Source organism: Hibiscus syriacus, unplaced genomic scaffold (assembly GCF_006381635.1).
Source record: "Hibiscus syriacus cultivar Baekdansim isolate YM2019G1 unplaced genomic scaffold, ASM638163v2 tig00110794_pilon, whole genome shotgun sequence".
Lineage (NCBI taxonomy): Eukaryota > Viridiplantae > Streptophyta > Magnoliopsida > Malvales > Malvaceae > Hibiscus > Hibiscus syriacus.
In genome coordinates, this window is record NW_024062865.1 from 845,620 (window position 1) to 864,184 (window position 18,565).

At 33.8% G+C, this 18,565-nt stretch overlaps 1 protein-coding gene across 1 annotated transcript; it reads left to right on the top strand.

Annotated features, from left to right (window-relative positions):
• Window positions 1–3,182: 3,182 nt before the first annotated feature.
• On the top strand, window positions 3,183–8,613 carry LOC120141153 (poly [ADP-ribose] polymerase 2-like). The gene is made up of 18 exons (XM_039156084.1): window positions 3,183–3,315; window positions 3,420–3,702; window positions 3,796–3,938; window positions 4,075–4,156; window positions 4,325–4,560; window positions 4,793–4,919; window positions 5,087–5,142; window positions 5,612–5,685; window positions 5,879–5,925; window positions 5,997–6,046; window positions 6,167–6,226; window positions 6,843–6,923; window positions 7,115–7,225; window positions 7,318–7,393; window positions 7,627–7,769; window positions 8,001–8,074; window positions 8,272–8,374; window positions 8,453–8,613. Exons 1-18 carry the CDS (start codon window positions 3,232–3,234, stop codon window positions 8,543–8,545), a joined length of 1,923 nt encoding a protein of 640 aa, XP_039012015.1. The 5' UTR covers window positions 3,183–3,231; the 3' UTR covers window positions 8,546–8,613.
• Window positions 8,614–18,565: the final 9,952 nt, after the last annotated feature.

Genomic DNA, 18,565 nt, shown 5'->3' on the forward strand with positions numbered 1-18,565 from the left:
CAATCAATCTCGAATGGATATATTCAGCCCAATTGAATTCACCCTTCAAGCCTTCATCGCAAATGAGCTTCATATATTCCTTGTTCGTTGACATATCACCCGTTGGACAAAGAAATATCCCGACAAGGTACAATAGAACTCGGGCCTTCAGCTCATCCCCCAAGTAAGATCCACTTTTGATATCCTCTTCAACTTCAGTATATGTCACCTTATGATTCAAACCATATTTGGAGGCAAGTGCTTTCCAGTTCTTACTCCTACATACTTCTATAACACTTTTGCCTTTGTTTTGTACCCCCAATACGGCTGCAGCAGTCGATACCCCCAGAGGGAATGAATAATCACCATACTTAGCCATACATTGACTGACGTCAAATTGTGCCATCAAGGATCGACACAATTCCCTCCGAATAGGTCGATCCCTTACTCCGATCAACGATCCAAAACCTATTTCTCCCAGCACATTCAACTGACCCTTCTCCTTAAGGTGTTTAATTAATAAATTCACCCTTTTAATGCTGCATCTTGTCGACACTTCCTACATTTTTTAACAATATATAATGTTATAGTTCTTATATATTTTGTATCAACGTATTTACAAGTTTAATGAATACCTTATTTTCGGGGGCTTTCCTCCGTTCTTTGTATTCTTTACTATCATTCCTTGACTGTGTGATGTAAGGTTCCTTTTCAGCATCACTCATTGAATTCCATTTGGACCTCACATCTTTTTTCACCTAATATTAAACATAAACGTTTCTTAATCAATACTTTAACACTAAATACTAATACTACTCAATGTCAATTTCATTTTACATACCGAACCGCTCTGTGTGCCATCTCCCTTCATCCTTTTGCATTCGGCCATACTGTTAACATTTAAAATTTGTAATCAATTTAAAGTTTATCGATACTTTAATCCAATTACCATTTCAACAATAATAACAAAAAGACATTGATACTTACTAGAAGTACATATATCCACCCTTTGGTTGCTTTCGAGTCTCGGCCTCAATTTCAAAGTCATCTGCTCCACCAACAATTTTCCAACCCATTGACTCCATTTTTCCTTCATATATCAGTTTACGCAAATCAAATTATTTTGTTACATACACTTTTCAATATACAAATATAGATAACTACTCTTGTGGTAAAACGGTTTTCTTCAAAAGAATTTGAATGGCCACACCAAAATGTGTCGGCACATTTATACAACCTATAATATCATTTTCTACCTATAATATTTAATAAAAGTATCGACATTTATATTTTTCCTTGAATATCTATTTCTACCTGCAATCGGTCCCAAATGCTTCCTTACTCCAAAACCCCAAACAACACATAAAAAACCCTATCGCGATTACTGTAATAATAAAAAATTAGGGTTTCGACAACATACTTTTCGATTCGACTGCAGCAACAAACAAACAAACTTCGCTTTAGAAACGCCTTCTGAAATGCAGCAACAATTACTCTTCGATTTCAAAAACTCGTCCGTTCTATCTTTTTTCAGAGGATATTTAGCTATGGCCTTTATATTTTCATCGGATATGTTATTTATATTTAATCGATACAAATACAAAAGTGTCGATACTTTTATGTCAGGTGTCGATACTTTCGAAAGGATAATTACCTATTTCTTTGAAAGTGTCGATAATTTATTACACGTACTTACGAAAGTATCGACACTTTCAATATATCCGGTATCATTTTACCGGTTTTATCATTTTGTTACCGGTTTTATCATATTTTTACCTGTTATATCGTTGTGGATCGATATATTTTTTTAAAGTATCGACACATTATAGGCGCTATAACTGCTTCTCTTTTAAATTCACAAAGTGTCGATCCTTATATAACGTATCGACACTTTTAAATTTACCGGTTTTATCATTTTGTTACCGGTTTTATCATATTTTTACCTGGTATATCGTTTTGGATCGATATATTTTTTAAAAGTATCGACACTTTTTAGGATTTAAAACTACTTTTAAAGTTATGTAATTTATGTTTCAATTTATTTAATAGTGTTTCATGTTTTCCACCTACAATATTAATTTAATAATTTAATTTACACAAAATTTTATTTGATTGTTTTGATATTTTATAAAATATTATTTAGAATTTAAATTTAACAATATTAACCAAATAATTTAATAAATATGTTTTCAACAGTGAAATAAGTATGGACACTTTTATAAAAATGATATATACTTTTTTGAAAGTTATGTAATTTATGTTTCAATTTTTTTAATAGTGTTTCATGTTTTCCACCTACAATATTAATTTAATAATTTAATTTACACAAAAAATTATTTGATTGTTTTGATATTTTATAAAATATTATTTAGATTTTAAATTTAACAATATTAACTAAAGATAATAATAAATATATTTTCACAGTGAAATAAGTATGGACACTTTTATAAAAAGGATAGATAATTTACAATATAACAGGTAAAAATATGACAAAACCAGATTCATTATGACAAAACCGGTAAAATTTACTTGATATGTTAAACGTATGGACACTTTTATAAAAAGGATAGATACTTACCGATAACCAAAGTTTACCGGTTACCAAATTTTTTAATAGTTTTTCATATTTTCTACCTAAAACATTATTAGTTGTCAACATAATAGGTACCGCTAAACCGAATTTATTAAATACATTTTAATGTATCCGGTAATGCTGTATATTAGCCGTATATTAACCCGCCTTTCCTGAGACAATCCCTGTCTTTGTCATTTTCTGTTTTATTTGCGTTTTCTTGAGACAATTGTTTGTTTACTTTTGTTTCTTTTAAATAAATGGCTCAGGTGGTACCTCTTTAAAAAAAAAATTTGAAATCTCATTAGAATTAATTAGTCAAGAAATTGAAATGGTCTTTGTACAACCCAATTTGTTGTCATGGGTTTTGCTGTAAGTCTCAAAGGGCTTTATTTATCTTAATGGCCCAATAGTTGGGGGGGGGTGGGAAAGAGTGCTCGACACGATTTTCTCTTCAGTGCAAACGAGGAGTAAGTAGAGGGGGGTGGGAAATTTAACAAGTCAAAAAATCCCACAACAGGCGCCCATATCGTGCTTGGAAAGCTTCTTAAACGACATAGTTTTGAAGCACACCTGTCACCATATAAAACACTAACCCCTCCGTTTCAACTTGAAAATCTCAAACGATTTCTCCTGCACTCTCTGCTCACCGAAGTCAAAAGGGTAATAAACTGAAAACAATGACAAGTAAGCTGAAAGTAGAGCAGCTCCGCCACGAACTCGCCAAGCGTGGCCTGGACTCGACTGGAACCAAGCCCTTTCTGGTTGACCTCAATCTCCTTTTTACTCTTTAATCTGCCTTTTCTTTTGTTAATCTTTTATATTTAATTTAAACACATTTCTCAGTTTTTTTTAATGTTAATAACAGGTGGAGAGATTGGAGGAAACTTTGCTCAAGGAGAAGAAGAACGAAGAGGAAAATGAAGACAATGCAAATAATGCTACCGGCAATAAAAAGAGAAAACGAGGGAGAGAAGTGGATGTTGATAATAACGAAGATTCAAACAAAGTAAAGGAAATTGAGGAATTTCGACAATTGAATGTCAAGCAATTACGCGAACAAGCTACTCTTCGAGGTCTTTCCACTGTTGGAACCAAAAAGGAACTTCTCGAGAGGCTTTGCGAAGATGCTGACAGAAATTCTCTTCGTGGTAAAATTATTTTCGGTTTTATTTGTTCGCTTTGTTTGATAGTTCCATTGGTGAAAGACTAATGGGGAGTTTCTTTGTTTGTTGCATGGGTAGTTAAAGATGAGGAAGAAGAAGAAGAAAGAGAGAGAGAGAGCATCAAGGAGGAGAAAATCGTTACGGCCACAAAGAAAGGGGTGGCTGTTCTGGATCAAGGGATCCCAGATGAGATAAAGGCTCATTATCATGTTTTACAACAGGCCAGTCTTTGCTGCTTAAATTCCATTTTTGAGCCTGTCAATCTGGAAAATATTTTGCCTGCCTGCATTACTTTTTTTATTTATTTATATGTATTTTTAGAATAGAAGAATTAGTAATTTGATTTCTGTGATTCAGGGTGATGATATCTATGATGCCATGTTAAATCAGACAAATGTAGGGCAGAACAATAACAAGTTCTTTGTGATCCAACTTCTAGGTTAGTTCTTTGTTTCAAGTATCTTTCTATTATAACTTAATAATTAGTCAGAATGAAGCTCATCTAAATTCATTTGCATAGACAACGCACTTCTTTTTTGGGGGGTGTTGGGGTGGGACGTCTTGTTCTGCTTTGATCATGATTTCCTTATTACAAATTTTCCCGCAGAATCTGATGACTCGAAGACATACATGGTTCATAATAGATGGGGTAGAGTTGGTGTAAAGGGTCAAACAAAGTTACATGGCCCCTTTACTTCACTACAAGCTGCAATTGATGAGTTTCAAACAAAGTTCTTTAACAAGACCAAAAACTATTGGTACAACAGAAAAGACTTTGTTTGTTACCCCAAGTGCTATACCTTGCTAGAGATGGACTATGATGAAAAAGGAAAAGAATCTGACGTGAGTTGTTTTCAGACACAAATAGATGACTTACTGGCTCCTGTACCTTCTCCCACTATACTCCCCTTTCTAATTTTCCGTACTGTTTAACAAGAAAGATATTCACATACCTAAAATCATCTGTATGGAAATGAGAGGAATGGAAGAGAAGGAGCATCATATAACCTGTGCTAGTCCATGGAGCTTTCACTTCCTGATGATATGTTTCTGACTTCTTAATTACTCTATTCAGGTCATAAGAAAGACCGACTCTTCTATAGGGACTCAATTACGGGAGACAAAGCTTGAACCGCGTGTTGCTAAATTTATCTCTGTCATATGCAATATCAGCATGATGAAGCAGCAAATGACGGAAATAGGTGAGCTTATAATTGTTTTCTAAACTATTTATACTTGTGGAGGATATTTTATTCAGTTTTGGGCCATGGTTGCTTCATCAGTTTTCCTAAGGCCTTGTGAATTTCTTTACATTTATATCCATGTATTGCTGCTAATATTCCCTGAAAATATTGTGGTTATCTTCAAGGATACAATGCTGACAAGTTGCCTCTTGGTAAGCTAAGCAAATCTACAATTTTAAAGGTATTTTTTCAAGACATGCACAAAACATTTATCTTTGAAACATCTCTGTTTGATTAGAAAGTACAAAAGAATTTAGAAGGTAAAGGTATTCCATTTTGGTGATACCTTTCTATACTAATTCTAAATATTGAAAGTCTAGTCTGGTCATTGAGTCAGTCAATGTAGTCACTTATGGTTTGGTGCCACAGCTTTTGATTTTTATATTTTTCAGATAACTTCTTTTCATCTGCCCCTTAATCTACTTTTGGAGTTGAGTGCCCCTTTTATGGCCATCTGCCTCTTGCTATGCAATGTCTTACACTTGTTTCTTAGCATCGATCTTATTGGGCATGTCTGTGTTTCACACTGCTTCTGCATGCTTCTCTTTCACAAGCTTGCAATAACTACATATAGGCATGTTATAGGTACATTTGTTCGATGTTATACTTTTTGTAAAAATAACAAAATTAATTATGCTTGGCATGTTCAGGGCTATGATGTCTTGAAGAGAATTGCTGATGTAATTGACATGTCAAACAGGAGCAAGCTTGAGCAATTAAGTTCGTAAGAACTTTTTCGTAACTCTTGTTATACGTGTAGAACAGTAATGTTTTATAGTATTGGCTACATATTCAAGATTGCATGTTATGTTGATTACAGCTGTGTACTCTGTTTATAATTATTTTTCCATGAACTCTACATGTTCAAGAAATGTGAATTTCATTCTTGGTTAATTCATTTTTCATCTTAATTACAGGGAATTTTACACGGTTATTCCCCATGATTTTGGATTTAGAAAAATGAGTGAGTCTTCTCCTCCTCCTCTTGCCATCCCAATAACAATATTACAATTGACATGGAACTATCTTTGGCAGGTGAATTTGTCATTGACACACCTCAGAAGTTGAAAAAAAAGTTGGAAATGGTGATTTTTTCCTAGCTACCCTGTATTGTTTTTATGCCTGAGCGTTTTACAAGCTTGTGCCAGTTTTATTAGTTGTTTTCTTAAATAAGGGCAATCTCAGTTTCTCTTATGTAATTGAAGGTTGAAGCCCTGAGAGAAATAGAGGTTGCGTCGAAATTATTGATGGATGACACTATGGAGGTATTGTACTTCTAATCTCTGATGTTCTTTTCACATTCTTCTCCCTTTCTTTAATCTCCCATTTCAGTTCATCCTTTCAATAAGCTGCACAAGAAGTCATGTTTGAAAAAACTCAAAGTGCTTGAACGCTCAAGTTCTAACAAGCATTGAATACAGAAACCATGATTGTAGTTTGCTTGCAAGTTTCAATTATTATCGTCTTCATATGCATCATGCATGAATCTTAAGGAGAAAGTTGAGTTTGTTGTAGATAGTAGAGCTTCTTTTTCATTTGCTATTGGTGTAATTGTATCACCTGTAAACCATATGGCCAACAGGCTACAACTGTGTCCTTTGTGATTGCTTTGAGTCTACATTTCTGCTATCCTCATTCTTTCTTCTTTAGTTAACTGCTAAAAATTTTTACAGTTGTTTTGATCTAGATTGAGCTTAATTTGGGCAATAGTTAATTTTAGCACCCAATTTCTTCCATCTAACTTCTTTTGTTATATTAATGTGTCCATATATGCATACACACACAAGTACACTTGAGATGCTTATGTTTCCATGTTCTTTCTCATTGGATTATGTATGCACAAATTTTTTGCTCTAATTTACTTTTGTGGGGAATTTTTAGGAGGATCCTTTACATTATTGTTATCAACAGCTTCATTGTGAACTGGTTCCACTCGACAATGATTCTGAGGAATTTGCTATGGTATTTGTTTATCTTTGCAACTTAGAATTTTCAAGTTAAACTTTCTGTTTTCACTTGGAGGCCCTCTCTCAATTTTGAAAAAACTTGAAATTTGCAGAAGATTTGTTTACTTTCCTTATATTTTTTGCAACACATTTTGGAAACTAACTTTGTTTACATTTTCTTCATTCATTTTGTCTTCCCCTGATCAGATTCTGAAGTATATTCAGAATACTCACGCAAAGACACATTCAAATTATACGGTTGATGTTGTCCAAATATTCAAGGTGACAAGAGAAGATGAAATTGAACGCTTTAAAAAGGTGCTTCCTGGGAAAATGTTATTTGTGGAATGTCCTTTCTACCAAGTAATTATTATTGGTCTAACTTTATTATGGCTTCTTTAACTGAGCAGTTTTCTAGAACGAAAAATAGAATGCTTTTGTGGCATGGTTCTCGGCTTACTAACTGGACTGGCATTCTGTCCCAAGGTCTATCCTTTTCTCTCTTGCTTCTAAATGTAATTATGTATTGTAGATTTGTGGCTAGTATGTTTTTCCTATTTTCTCCTGATTGTGGATCATGGGATTGGCATTCTGCATCAAGGTCTTTTCTTTTCTCTGTTGTTTATGCATGTTATCATGGACGTATGAGTGGGAATGTGGAATGTGTTTGTCAATAACCCCAGGATAACTGATAGCATCTTTTACTTAACATCCATCAGGTTTGCGCATTGCTCCACCTGAAGCACCTGTGACAGGTTACATGTTCGGGAAGGGGGTTTACTTCGCTGATATGTTCTCCAAAAGTGCAAATTATTGCTATGCTAATTTTACCTTCACAACTGGGGTGTTACTTCTATGTGAGGTTGTTCTTCAATCAGTTCTTTTGATATTTTGGTAATACCATGGAAAATGGTTGAAGGTTTCACTGCGAAATGTGTTAGTGTTATATCATAAAGTACAATCTGTGTATTTCTTTATCTCAGAGATTGCTTTGACGCTTTGCATACGGATTTTCTTGGAAATTCTGAAATTCACTACTTTCTATCATTCCTTTATTGTGCTTTAGTATTCTCATAAGCCATATATCGCTTAGGTTGCCCTGGGCGATATGGCCGAGCTTCTTCAAGCTAAAAGTGATGCTGATAAATTGCCAGATGGAAAGTTGAGGTTTGTAAATTTAAACCAAATGATTGCTTATAACTTTCATCTACATGTTTTTGATTACTTAGGATTCTCCAAATCCACAACGAAAACCAATGAGGAGCTTTCTCCTGTTTATATTGTACCATCTGAGAGCAACAACAATATTAGTTATATTCTACTCTTTTTAAAACACGTCAACTAACTTTGATTCTGTATTGCAGCACAAAAGGTGTCGGTGCAACTGCCCCGGATCTCTCTGAAGCCGAGACACTCGATGACGGTGTCATAGTTCCCCTAGGAAAACCAAGAGAGCAAAAACGTGAGGTGTGCTTAAGAATTTTATTCAAGGAAATCAATCATTTCTTATGAAACAGTATTAAGAGATTATAAATTCCTTTACAGGGTGCTTTATGGTACAATGAATATATAGTGTACAATGTCGACCAGATAAGGATGCGCTACTTGATTCAAGTTAGTTTCAACTATTCAAAATAGTATTCCTGGAGTGAATTTTGGTTCTTAATCTCTTGTAAATTTATGAATGATATTTGCATTCTCCCGCAGTTGTGCTCTTGTTTCTTACGTTTTAAATGCAATGAACTGGTTACTTAGAAATTTGAATGTAGGGAAGAATTCGAATCCCCTGGCACAAAATATATTTGAACCCATAGTTGTAAGGGCTGCCTTCAGTATATGGTTATATCTGATTTTGGGTCATGGCATGGCAGGAACAATGGCCAAATTTGTTTAATAGCTGTTTGTTTGTTGTTGAGGCAAAGCCAAATATGCACACGATATACATTTATTTATTGCATGTTGGAAATTTTTTGAGTGTATGACAAAATGAGAAATTCACTACTAAACTCGGGACAGAGCATGCTAACTAGCATTTATATCTCTAAATTAGATTTTGATGATGACTTGATCTCTCAGGATCTATGTTCTTCCATAATACAAATATGGTATTTATTGGGTGATGCTACCTCCTATTTCCATCGTAAAAAATTACGACTGTATGTCGGCAAAATCAACGAGATAATGTGATAGGAAAATATTTTTCACGAGATAATGTGCTAGTGAGTTTAATTGTTGAGATAGTGAATTCCACAGTAATTGTGCATGTTGCCATGTACTCCAGGCGACGAAGGAGGTCGCCAGGGCATCCGTGCAAGTTGTGGTGCTTTATATGCGCCATGCACGTCGAATGCACGTCGGGGTAGGTCGTCATGCACGTCCAGTGACCTACCAGGTCGCCATGGAGTATCGGCGACCAATGTTCACGCCTGCTGCTGCTCCCTGCATGCGTGATTCCCCTGTTGTTGCATGCCTCTGCTCCTCCTAGCTATCATAGCTGCATTATTGCAGCGTTAATTAAGTTGTTGCATGCAACAATTAAGTTGTTGCATGCAACAATTGATTGCAACTTCAACGTTCAAATTGATTGCAGCTCACAAATGCTCAAAGTGAGTTATATATTGGATATAGGGGGTTTAGGGTAGAAGCAGAAGAAAGAAAGAAATTTTGCCGAGTGAAAGGAAAAGAAGAAGAAGAAAGGGAGAAATATTCAAACATCGTTCGTGAGGTAATTTTTTATTATTTAAATTAGTTTATTATATGAAATTATTAGTATGTTAGTTTAAGGTTTAGGATAAAACTAAAATTTAGTTAAATAGTTTGTTAGTATAAATTATTAGTTTGTTATTTTAAGTTATACTATATAAAAAATTAGTTAATTAGTTTTTTAGTTAAAGTTATTATATGTAAAAAATTATTTAATTGATTTGTTAGTGTGTTTAAACGTATATTAGGTTGTTTGTTGAAGTTGAAGTTATATTATAAAAAAATTAGTGCTTAATTAGTTTATTAGTTTGCTATTTTAACTAAGTTATATTATAATAAAGAAATATTTTATTAGTTTAAGTTATATTATAATATATTAGATTATATAAAATTAATTTGTTTAATTTATTGTTGTTTAAAGAAATATTTTGTTTACACGAACATGACATTATTCTACAACTTTTGCCTACGTACAGATTGATTCGAAGAAAGAAACAAGAAAGGAAAAGAAAAGAAAGGAAGAATGCATAAATATGCGGGTAATTTATTATTTTTTGTTGTTGTGTATGTGTAAATTAGTTAGTTAATTTATATTAGATTATATAAAATTAATATGTTTAAGTTTTTCATGTTTAAAAAAATATTGTGTTTAAAAATATTTATTGTTGTTTAAAAAAATATTTTGTTTAATTTATATTAGATTATGTGTAAATTAGTAAGGAGTAAAAATTGAATGAAATATAATTTTAAAATTTATTTGATATTTAACAAATTTGATTGATTAATTAAGATATTTAAAAAAATAAAAAAATATTAGTAAACTAAATTCGTAATCATTACTAAATTATATTATTATTAAATCATTAAATATCAAATCATTAGATTAATAATAATTATTGAATAATTATTAGTAATATTAGTAATCAATTAAGTTAAATAACAAATTTTATTTTATCGTTAATATAATAGTATATTTTATTTATTTATTTATTTATGAAATTATCTTATTTAATTTTTTTAATCTAAATTTATATATTTTTTATTTGTAGAGAAAATGAGCAACAATTTTTTCACGATTGTCCTTTATAATGGACAGATTATGAAAAATGAGGTAGGAGTTGTTTTTCAATCCGAAAAACCAATAAATATGATGTTAAAAAAGACATCACATTTACACAAATGAAGCAGAAGATAGAAAGAAAAATTCGAGCTACAGTTAATGGTTTGAGGTACAGTTTTATGATATGTCCTAACCCAGTCAGATATGTTGCAGTTCCACTTGAAGAAGATGATGATATTGGAACTATGATTGAATTACATGAGTAAACCAATATAGCAGTTATTGAGTTATTTGTTGATGTGCGTAACATATGTGATGTTCTTGGGTCATCAAGAGATGTGACTCAAAATCCATTTGAAATGACTTTCGATAGAGAGTTTGAGGACCCGACATACAAGTTCCCGAACAGTTTTTTGACACTATTGGAAAGTGGAAATGAAGTCGGAGGGACATCTGCAGCAGTAGAGTATGAGACGAGAAACATACATCATTTAGAATTGACTGTTGATATTGATGCTGAAAATCGATAGGGAGAAATTCATTATGATTCAAGCGAAGATGAAGAAACCGAAGAACCCGTTTTGGGCGACGATGATACTTTTTTCGTTGGAGGTGCAATTGACTTGGGCATTGATGAGGTTCCGACACTGTATGAAGCTACTCCTCATATGTACGAGATAGATTATGATGCGATGAGGGCACTTGAATTCCCAGACATGTCACATTTACCTCTGTACCAATTGGCATAAAATGTCATGTTGATGTCTATGTTGCAGAGTCCAACCAGAAAACCCTATACGCGAAGTGTGTAAAATATGGCCCATAGTGCAAGTGGAAGATCAGAGTGTCGAAAATTCAAAGCATGATGCTTGGGTCGTCACAAGGTAGAATGGTCCTTACACATGTTTGCGAAACTCCATCGAACAAGACCACCGACTATTGGACTCCGATGTAATATGCAAATACGTGAAGGCAATGGTTGAAAAGGATCCAAGGATATCTTGTTCTGTAACACCCCCAACCCGTATCCGACCCAGATACGAGTCCGAAGTGTCATATTGACTTTTCAAACATTTATTCGTATAAAATAGTGAGTAATTTAAAAACTTTGATAACACTTAACTTATTCAAAACGTTTACAAAATATATCAGAGTTCATACAATTTATATCTTTAGACTACATGCCATCTATACTCTATAACCAGTACATATATTTTCTGATCTGACATTTGGTAAGGAGAACTGACTTGTCTTGCTCCGCATTACTCTTTACTCTTCTCGAAACCTACGTGTGAAACAATCACACGCTAAGTCGAAGACTTAGAGAGGCATAAAAACTTATAATGCACTTTATAACATATATCAATATATGCATGTTCTGTTCTATCATGCTATACCAAATTACATGACTTCCTCATATCATGTAAAATTATATCAGATTAATTAACAATAAATACATACATACACATAAATCATCATTAGCAGTTTATCATGTAATCACATACTTTTATGCTTAACATTTTCAATCAAACACTATACACACACAACATCATATCATTTGTAATACATTTATCATATCACTAACATATATTTGTTTATATCTCTTGATTAGCCCATGTACACCTGTGAGAACTGTAGATATGTGAGTCTATTGAGGTTGTGCACCACTATGCTGTCATCACAGCTCATATAAATGTCCCGAAGGACCTATCCAGAGGTCATAAAGATACTCGGTAACTATCCAGAGGTCATAAAGATCCTCGGTAACTGTCCATAGGTCCCGAAGAACCTAGGTAAACTGTCCATATGTTCCTTAGAACATAGGTATACTGTCCATATGTCTCGAAAGACATAGGTAAAACTGTCCATATGTTCCGTAGAACATAAGTAAACCCTCGACTCTTGGCATGCCAACTATACCCCTAGCTCTCAAGACACATAACATGGGCATTTTCTTTTATACTTATCATTTCACATAACACATAGTCCAATTACTCATAGAACATTTTCATATGAGTCACATTTACATGTCACATAGCTTATATACTTTATCGCGTAGTTACATAGATCCATGTCATATAACATATCATATAGCTTAGATCATTTCTCAGATATTCATATAAACATACATATCATATCTTGTTCACATATGATCATATATGCTTCATATAACACAAGAAACACCTATAACACTTTCTCATAGCTTATATCAATTTTCAGAGTCCTTTCATATTACCTGATGGCATATATCATATAGATATATAATAACTGATATCATATTATCTACCTGATGCTCCATTTCTTTGTATTCCCTTTTTCATATCATCATACATTTAAATATTCTTATATGTCCTATCAATATCCTATAAACTTACTCATATTCTCATATATCATATTTTAATATGATTTGTATAGTAATACTCTATAATTGTATCATATAATGATTTTACCCAAGTACTACTTTATAAAGTTTATATTACATGTTCAATTAGTCTCATGCTATCTTATAAATAATTTCCATTTATTTTATATCATTTTCCTTTTCCACTCACATAAACCATCTATTTATTTAGTTCAATTTCTCATGACTTCCACAATACTCTTTAATAAAACTTTGTAGCTCTTCACTATAATACATAAACCATAGTTTCCTTTAATTTATCAATCTTCCCTATATAACTTATGTATCCTTATTTATGCCCTCGAATTCATACTATTCTCTTAGAGTCTCCTTACATTTCTCGTATAATCACTTATACCATATCATATAACTTATTCCATGTTCTTCCATTATTACATAATAAAGTCTTACATAAATCATATAGCATATACAAAGCATGTCATTATCTTTAGTCATGCATACATACAATCAATGTAATACAGATAATCACATATAATTATAATCACACATAATCATGTCCATGACTTCATGCATATTACTCTAGGAAATAGACTCATCGCAAGTCTTATTTCCATTAAACACTACATATCACTAGTATGCACTCACCTTGGCCTCACTAGTCAATTCCAATCTCTTATCTTTCCCTTGATCGATCTTACTTGCCAAATGTTCCGGAATTGCTTTAAGCGTAGAATCTACATAAATGTACATTTTGAGGCAATCATTAGATACCTACACCTTGTAGTTGGATACTAGCAACTTAAACGAACTTATTAAACCAATATTCACATTTTTCCTTTAGGGGGAATCGGTTCCCTCCTGTGGGGGTATCGGTTCCCCTCTGGCATTCTGGAATTCCATGTTCGTTTGAAGGGGTATCGGTTCCCCTTGAATGTGTACCGATTCCCCTTGCCCAGAAATCATATTTTTAACTCGAAAATTACTTCATTTCCTCTCAAACACTTCATATATCATCCCCTTTTCATTCTTAACTCTAGTACACATACTTAAACCAATCTATATTCATTTATTTCATCTTAAACCTCAAAATCCTATCTTCCATATGAGATTCAAGAATCATACCAAATTTTCAATGTGTTCTAATTCATATTCTAACACTTCATACTTCTTAATTAGATTGATGACAAGTCAAATTCATCCATAAAACTTCAACAACCATACCATATCAAAATTTCATCTTAAAACTCATATTGCAAATTCCTTCATAATTCCTTTATCTTATTGTTTAAATCTCATATAAGCTTTCCTTAAGCTTATTTAATACCCAAAGAATCAAAACTAAGCTTAAAACTCAAGAATTAACCAACTGAAATTAAACTTACCTTTGCCATGGAGCATACGGGAAGAGAGGAGGAAGGAAATGACCCAGCTCCAGAACTTTCTTTTCTTCTCACCCTTCCCACGTTTATATCACCTTTAAAAGAAGGATAAAAATCTTTCTGGTCAAATGACCATTTAACCCTTAATTTCCTTTAATAATTACTAATTAACCTTCATCATATATATCCAATAATCATTGAACTATTTCATTCTTATATTTTAGTCACCAAATTCTGAAACTTTACAATTTGGTCACTAACCCGGTATTGCGGATGTTACATGTTCAGTGTTAGCTGCATTTATTCAAAACCAATTTGGATATCAAGTAAAATATGGTAAGGTGTGGAATGCGAATATGAAAGCAATGAAGCTGACGTATGGAGATTGGGATACATCGTATAATGAGCTACCACATTTGCTACAAGCAATGAAGCGATTTATCCCAGGAACCATAGTGAAGTCTCAAACCATGCCCGCATATGACGAAGAAGATCAACTTGTGCCAGAGAAGAAAATATTTCATAGACTATTTTGGGCATTCAAGGCATGTATTGAATGATTTCCATTTTGCAAACATATGATCCAAGTAGATGGTACGTGGTTGTATGGTTAGTATAAACATGTACTCTTGATAGCAGTTGCGTAAGATGGTTAGCGAAATATCTTCCCAATTGCATTCGCTATTGGTGAGCGAAATTAATATTCAAATATTTAATAATAATAATTCATTAAACAAATATTTTATTTTACTAAATAAGAATAACACCATTATTCCCAAATGAGTTGAAATATGTGCATTGTCAAGTCTTAACAGTTAAATTTTGTTAGTCATTGGAATGAATCTGTACAAAAAATTAAACAACAATATTTATAAAATCATTTAATATAATCTAATATAAATTAACAAAAAAATATTTATATAATAACTTATAATATAATAAACTAATAAAATAAACTAACAAACTAAATTTTTTAAAATATAATTTAAATGTGCCTTTAATCAACTAATAAACTATTCTTTTTATATAACTTAAACTAATAAACTATTTTTTAATTATAATATAACTTAAACTACTAATAAAGTAATTAACTAAATTTTTTATATAATATAAATTCAACAAACAAATATAACTTAACTATTTAACTAACTACAAACTAATTAAATATTTTTTATAAATAACTAACGACTAACAAACAAACTAATTAATTATTTTTTTTAATATATAACTATCAAACAAACTAATTAAATAATTTTTTATTTATGTATGATATAACTTAAACTAACAATAATATAACTTAAACTAACAAATTAATTAACTAAATTTTTGTTTTACCCTAAACTAACAAACTAATAATTTAAAATACTAAACTAATTTAAATAAAATAAAAAAATTACCTCACGATGTTTGCCTCCCTTTCTTCTTCAACAGTTTCCTTTCTCTCGGCACTCTTCTACCTTTCTTTCTTTTATGCTTCATTAACCCCATATCATATCATATATATAAAAATTAAGCCCCGACTGCTTCAATTAATTGGGCAATAATTGTAGAAATCACGGGCCTCCAACATCTACAATAATGCATCAATAATTGTTGCATGAAGCAGCGAAAATGATGCTGCAATAATGCAATTACTAAAGTTGCATGGGAGAAGCGGCTTGCAACGGGGAGCATGCGGCAGGAATCTCGCCAGTTTGGTCGCCGGGATCACATGGCAACCTATAAGATCACCCGGCATACATGGCGACCTCCATTTCAGTAGGATGCTGGGCGTGCATGGCGACCTACACGCATACAAAGTGCAGCAGCTCACCACAGCTCGAGGGGACGGCATGGCGACCTCTTTGGTCGCCTGGAGCGCCTGGCGACCTACGTTCGAATTGTAGATTTCAACCTATCTCAACAATTAATTGTTATAACATATTATCTAGTGAATTTTTTTTTTCCAACAACATTAACTCGTTTATTTTTCCCTTTATGTCATCATTCTTATAACTTTGAATATGAAAAAGATTTTTTTACTGTCTCACTTTAAGACCATTGCTTTGGTTTTGCTTACGTGCAAATACCTCACTATGACTGTCTGAAATTCCATAACAGTGCTGATCTATGACGTAAGACCATCGAATTTGCAGGGAATCCAGATTTTTTTTAGATGAATGTATCATTCATATTCCAAAAGCAGTCAAATTGCAACACAGTAACTACATCAACAAGCAAAACAAACCAACTCAGAAAAAAATTATACCAGCTGCCAAGCTGTACATATATCTCTATTTACAAGACTCCCTATCAACTTGCTTACCCCGCAGCTTCAACTTCACCATTTCCTTTACACGATCCACCATCTCTGCAGCAGTGGTCACTCTCCCAGCAAAAAACCTCTGATTCCTTGCTTTCCAAATCACAGCAATATAGCCATTCCAAGCCAAACAGAGACGTTCATCCCTCGCACTTCCGTCAACCAAGATGCGGAACTCGCTAAGCTGCTTCCCCCTCTCTCCCCCCATGGTTTTGCTATCCATACCTGGAATTCTGCTGCTCTGGGGACATCCTACATCACCTCCTCTCACTTCATGGAGGTGGCGAAGGCTCTAGCGGATGAGCTAGATGGTAAAGTCAGGGAGAAGATGATCCAGAAAGGCGCCGCCCTGAACTTCTTTACGACGCCAGCTGCTTACACGCCGAAGCAGTTTTACAAGTTCTGTCTGTGGCTGAAGTCTGCTGAAGGGGATAATTGGCTCGCTGAGGTCCGCCGTGTCCAGAAGATGGAGAGGAGGGACCTCCCAACCCACACTGGGGTTTTGTCAATTTGCTGGAGGCCCAAGTCAATGATCAGGCGATTAGAATGAAGGAGTGTCGTGCTAAGCACTCCACGATCTAGGAGTACTGCAGACTCATCAAGCTTGATGAGGAGGAGGAGAAGCGCGAGCTGAAAGAGATCAGGGCCGAGCATGTCCCTGCTTCAGAGTACGAGCTGATGGATGAGCTGGATCTTGCTGAGAAGATCATGGAGTTGTACCGTGCAGATTGCACTGCAAGGAAGCGCATGCCGGAGGCGTGGAGTGACAAGCTGATGGAGGACATTTACCCCACCTATGTGAATCAATCTCAAACGCTTCACACGGATTCAATGTTTAGTCTTCAATGTTGAGAGTTTATAAGATGTTTTGATTTAGAAGTTGCAGCTAATTAATGCTAGTCGATGCAAGTCATTTAAACTGGATTCAATTAGCAATGATAATTGTGCCTTATGGTTGTTTCAAGGATGATTAATTGGAGAGTGTTCTTTTGGAAACTATCCTAATGATTTTTATTTTTTGGTTTTGATTATGGTTCTTTAAAGGCATTGAGAATTAAGTATTGTTTGTTTACATGTAGGACGGTAGGCAATCTGTTACTGTTAGTGCTACTATGGCTGGAGGGGAGAATGAAGCATTGCAGAGGCTTAGCAAATTTGCAGCTGAGTGTCGAGCACAACCATACAAGGGGAGCAAGGATGGTAGCCAGGGGAGCATATATGGTGCTAACTTTTCTTGCAAAATATTTCCATGGCTAGCAATGGGATGCCTATCTCCATGATTCATGTTTGAGGAACTAAAGAAAACTGCAAATAGGTATGCCGTCAAGTACCCTTTTCCCCTAAAATAATGTATAACTATTGCAGTTTTTGTTTATATGTTTGAAAAACGGAATACATCGGAGCAATATGATCCATTTTAGAAACCCCATGGAGTTGTCAAATGCATTGTTGTTGTATAAACAGTTTCAAGTTATCTGACATTTACTATTATTGAACGTGTTGAAGAATCGGGTAAAGAAAACGAAAGAACACAAGAATTTTAACGAGGTTCGACAATGTGCTTACGTCCTCGGTGCCTAGACGGAGCTAGAAGTTTTATTCAATGTCTCATAGGTTTAGGTTACATCTCCTGTCCTCTTTACCGGTATATTTATGAGCCACACCTAACAAATCTCCACCTTGGCGAATATCCTGCCTCTTGGAAACTTCAATGTGAGTTGGGTTACCTTACTTCTTTAACAACTCGAAACATTCAATAAGTCCAAGCAATGCTTGAACTTGTCTGTCGTAACTGGCTTGGTGAACATATCAGCGGTATTCTTATCAGTATGTATCTTCTTAAACAAAACCT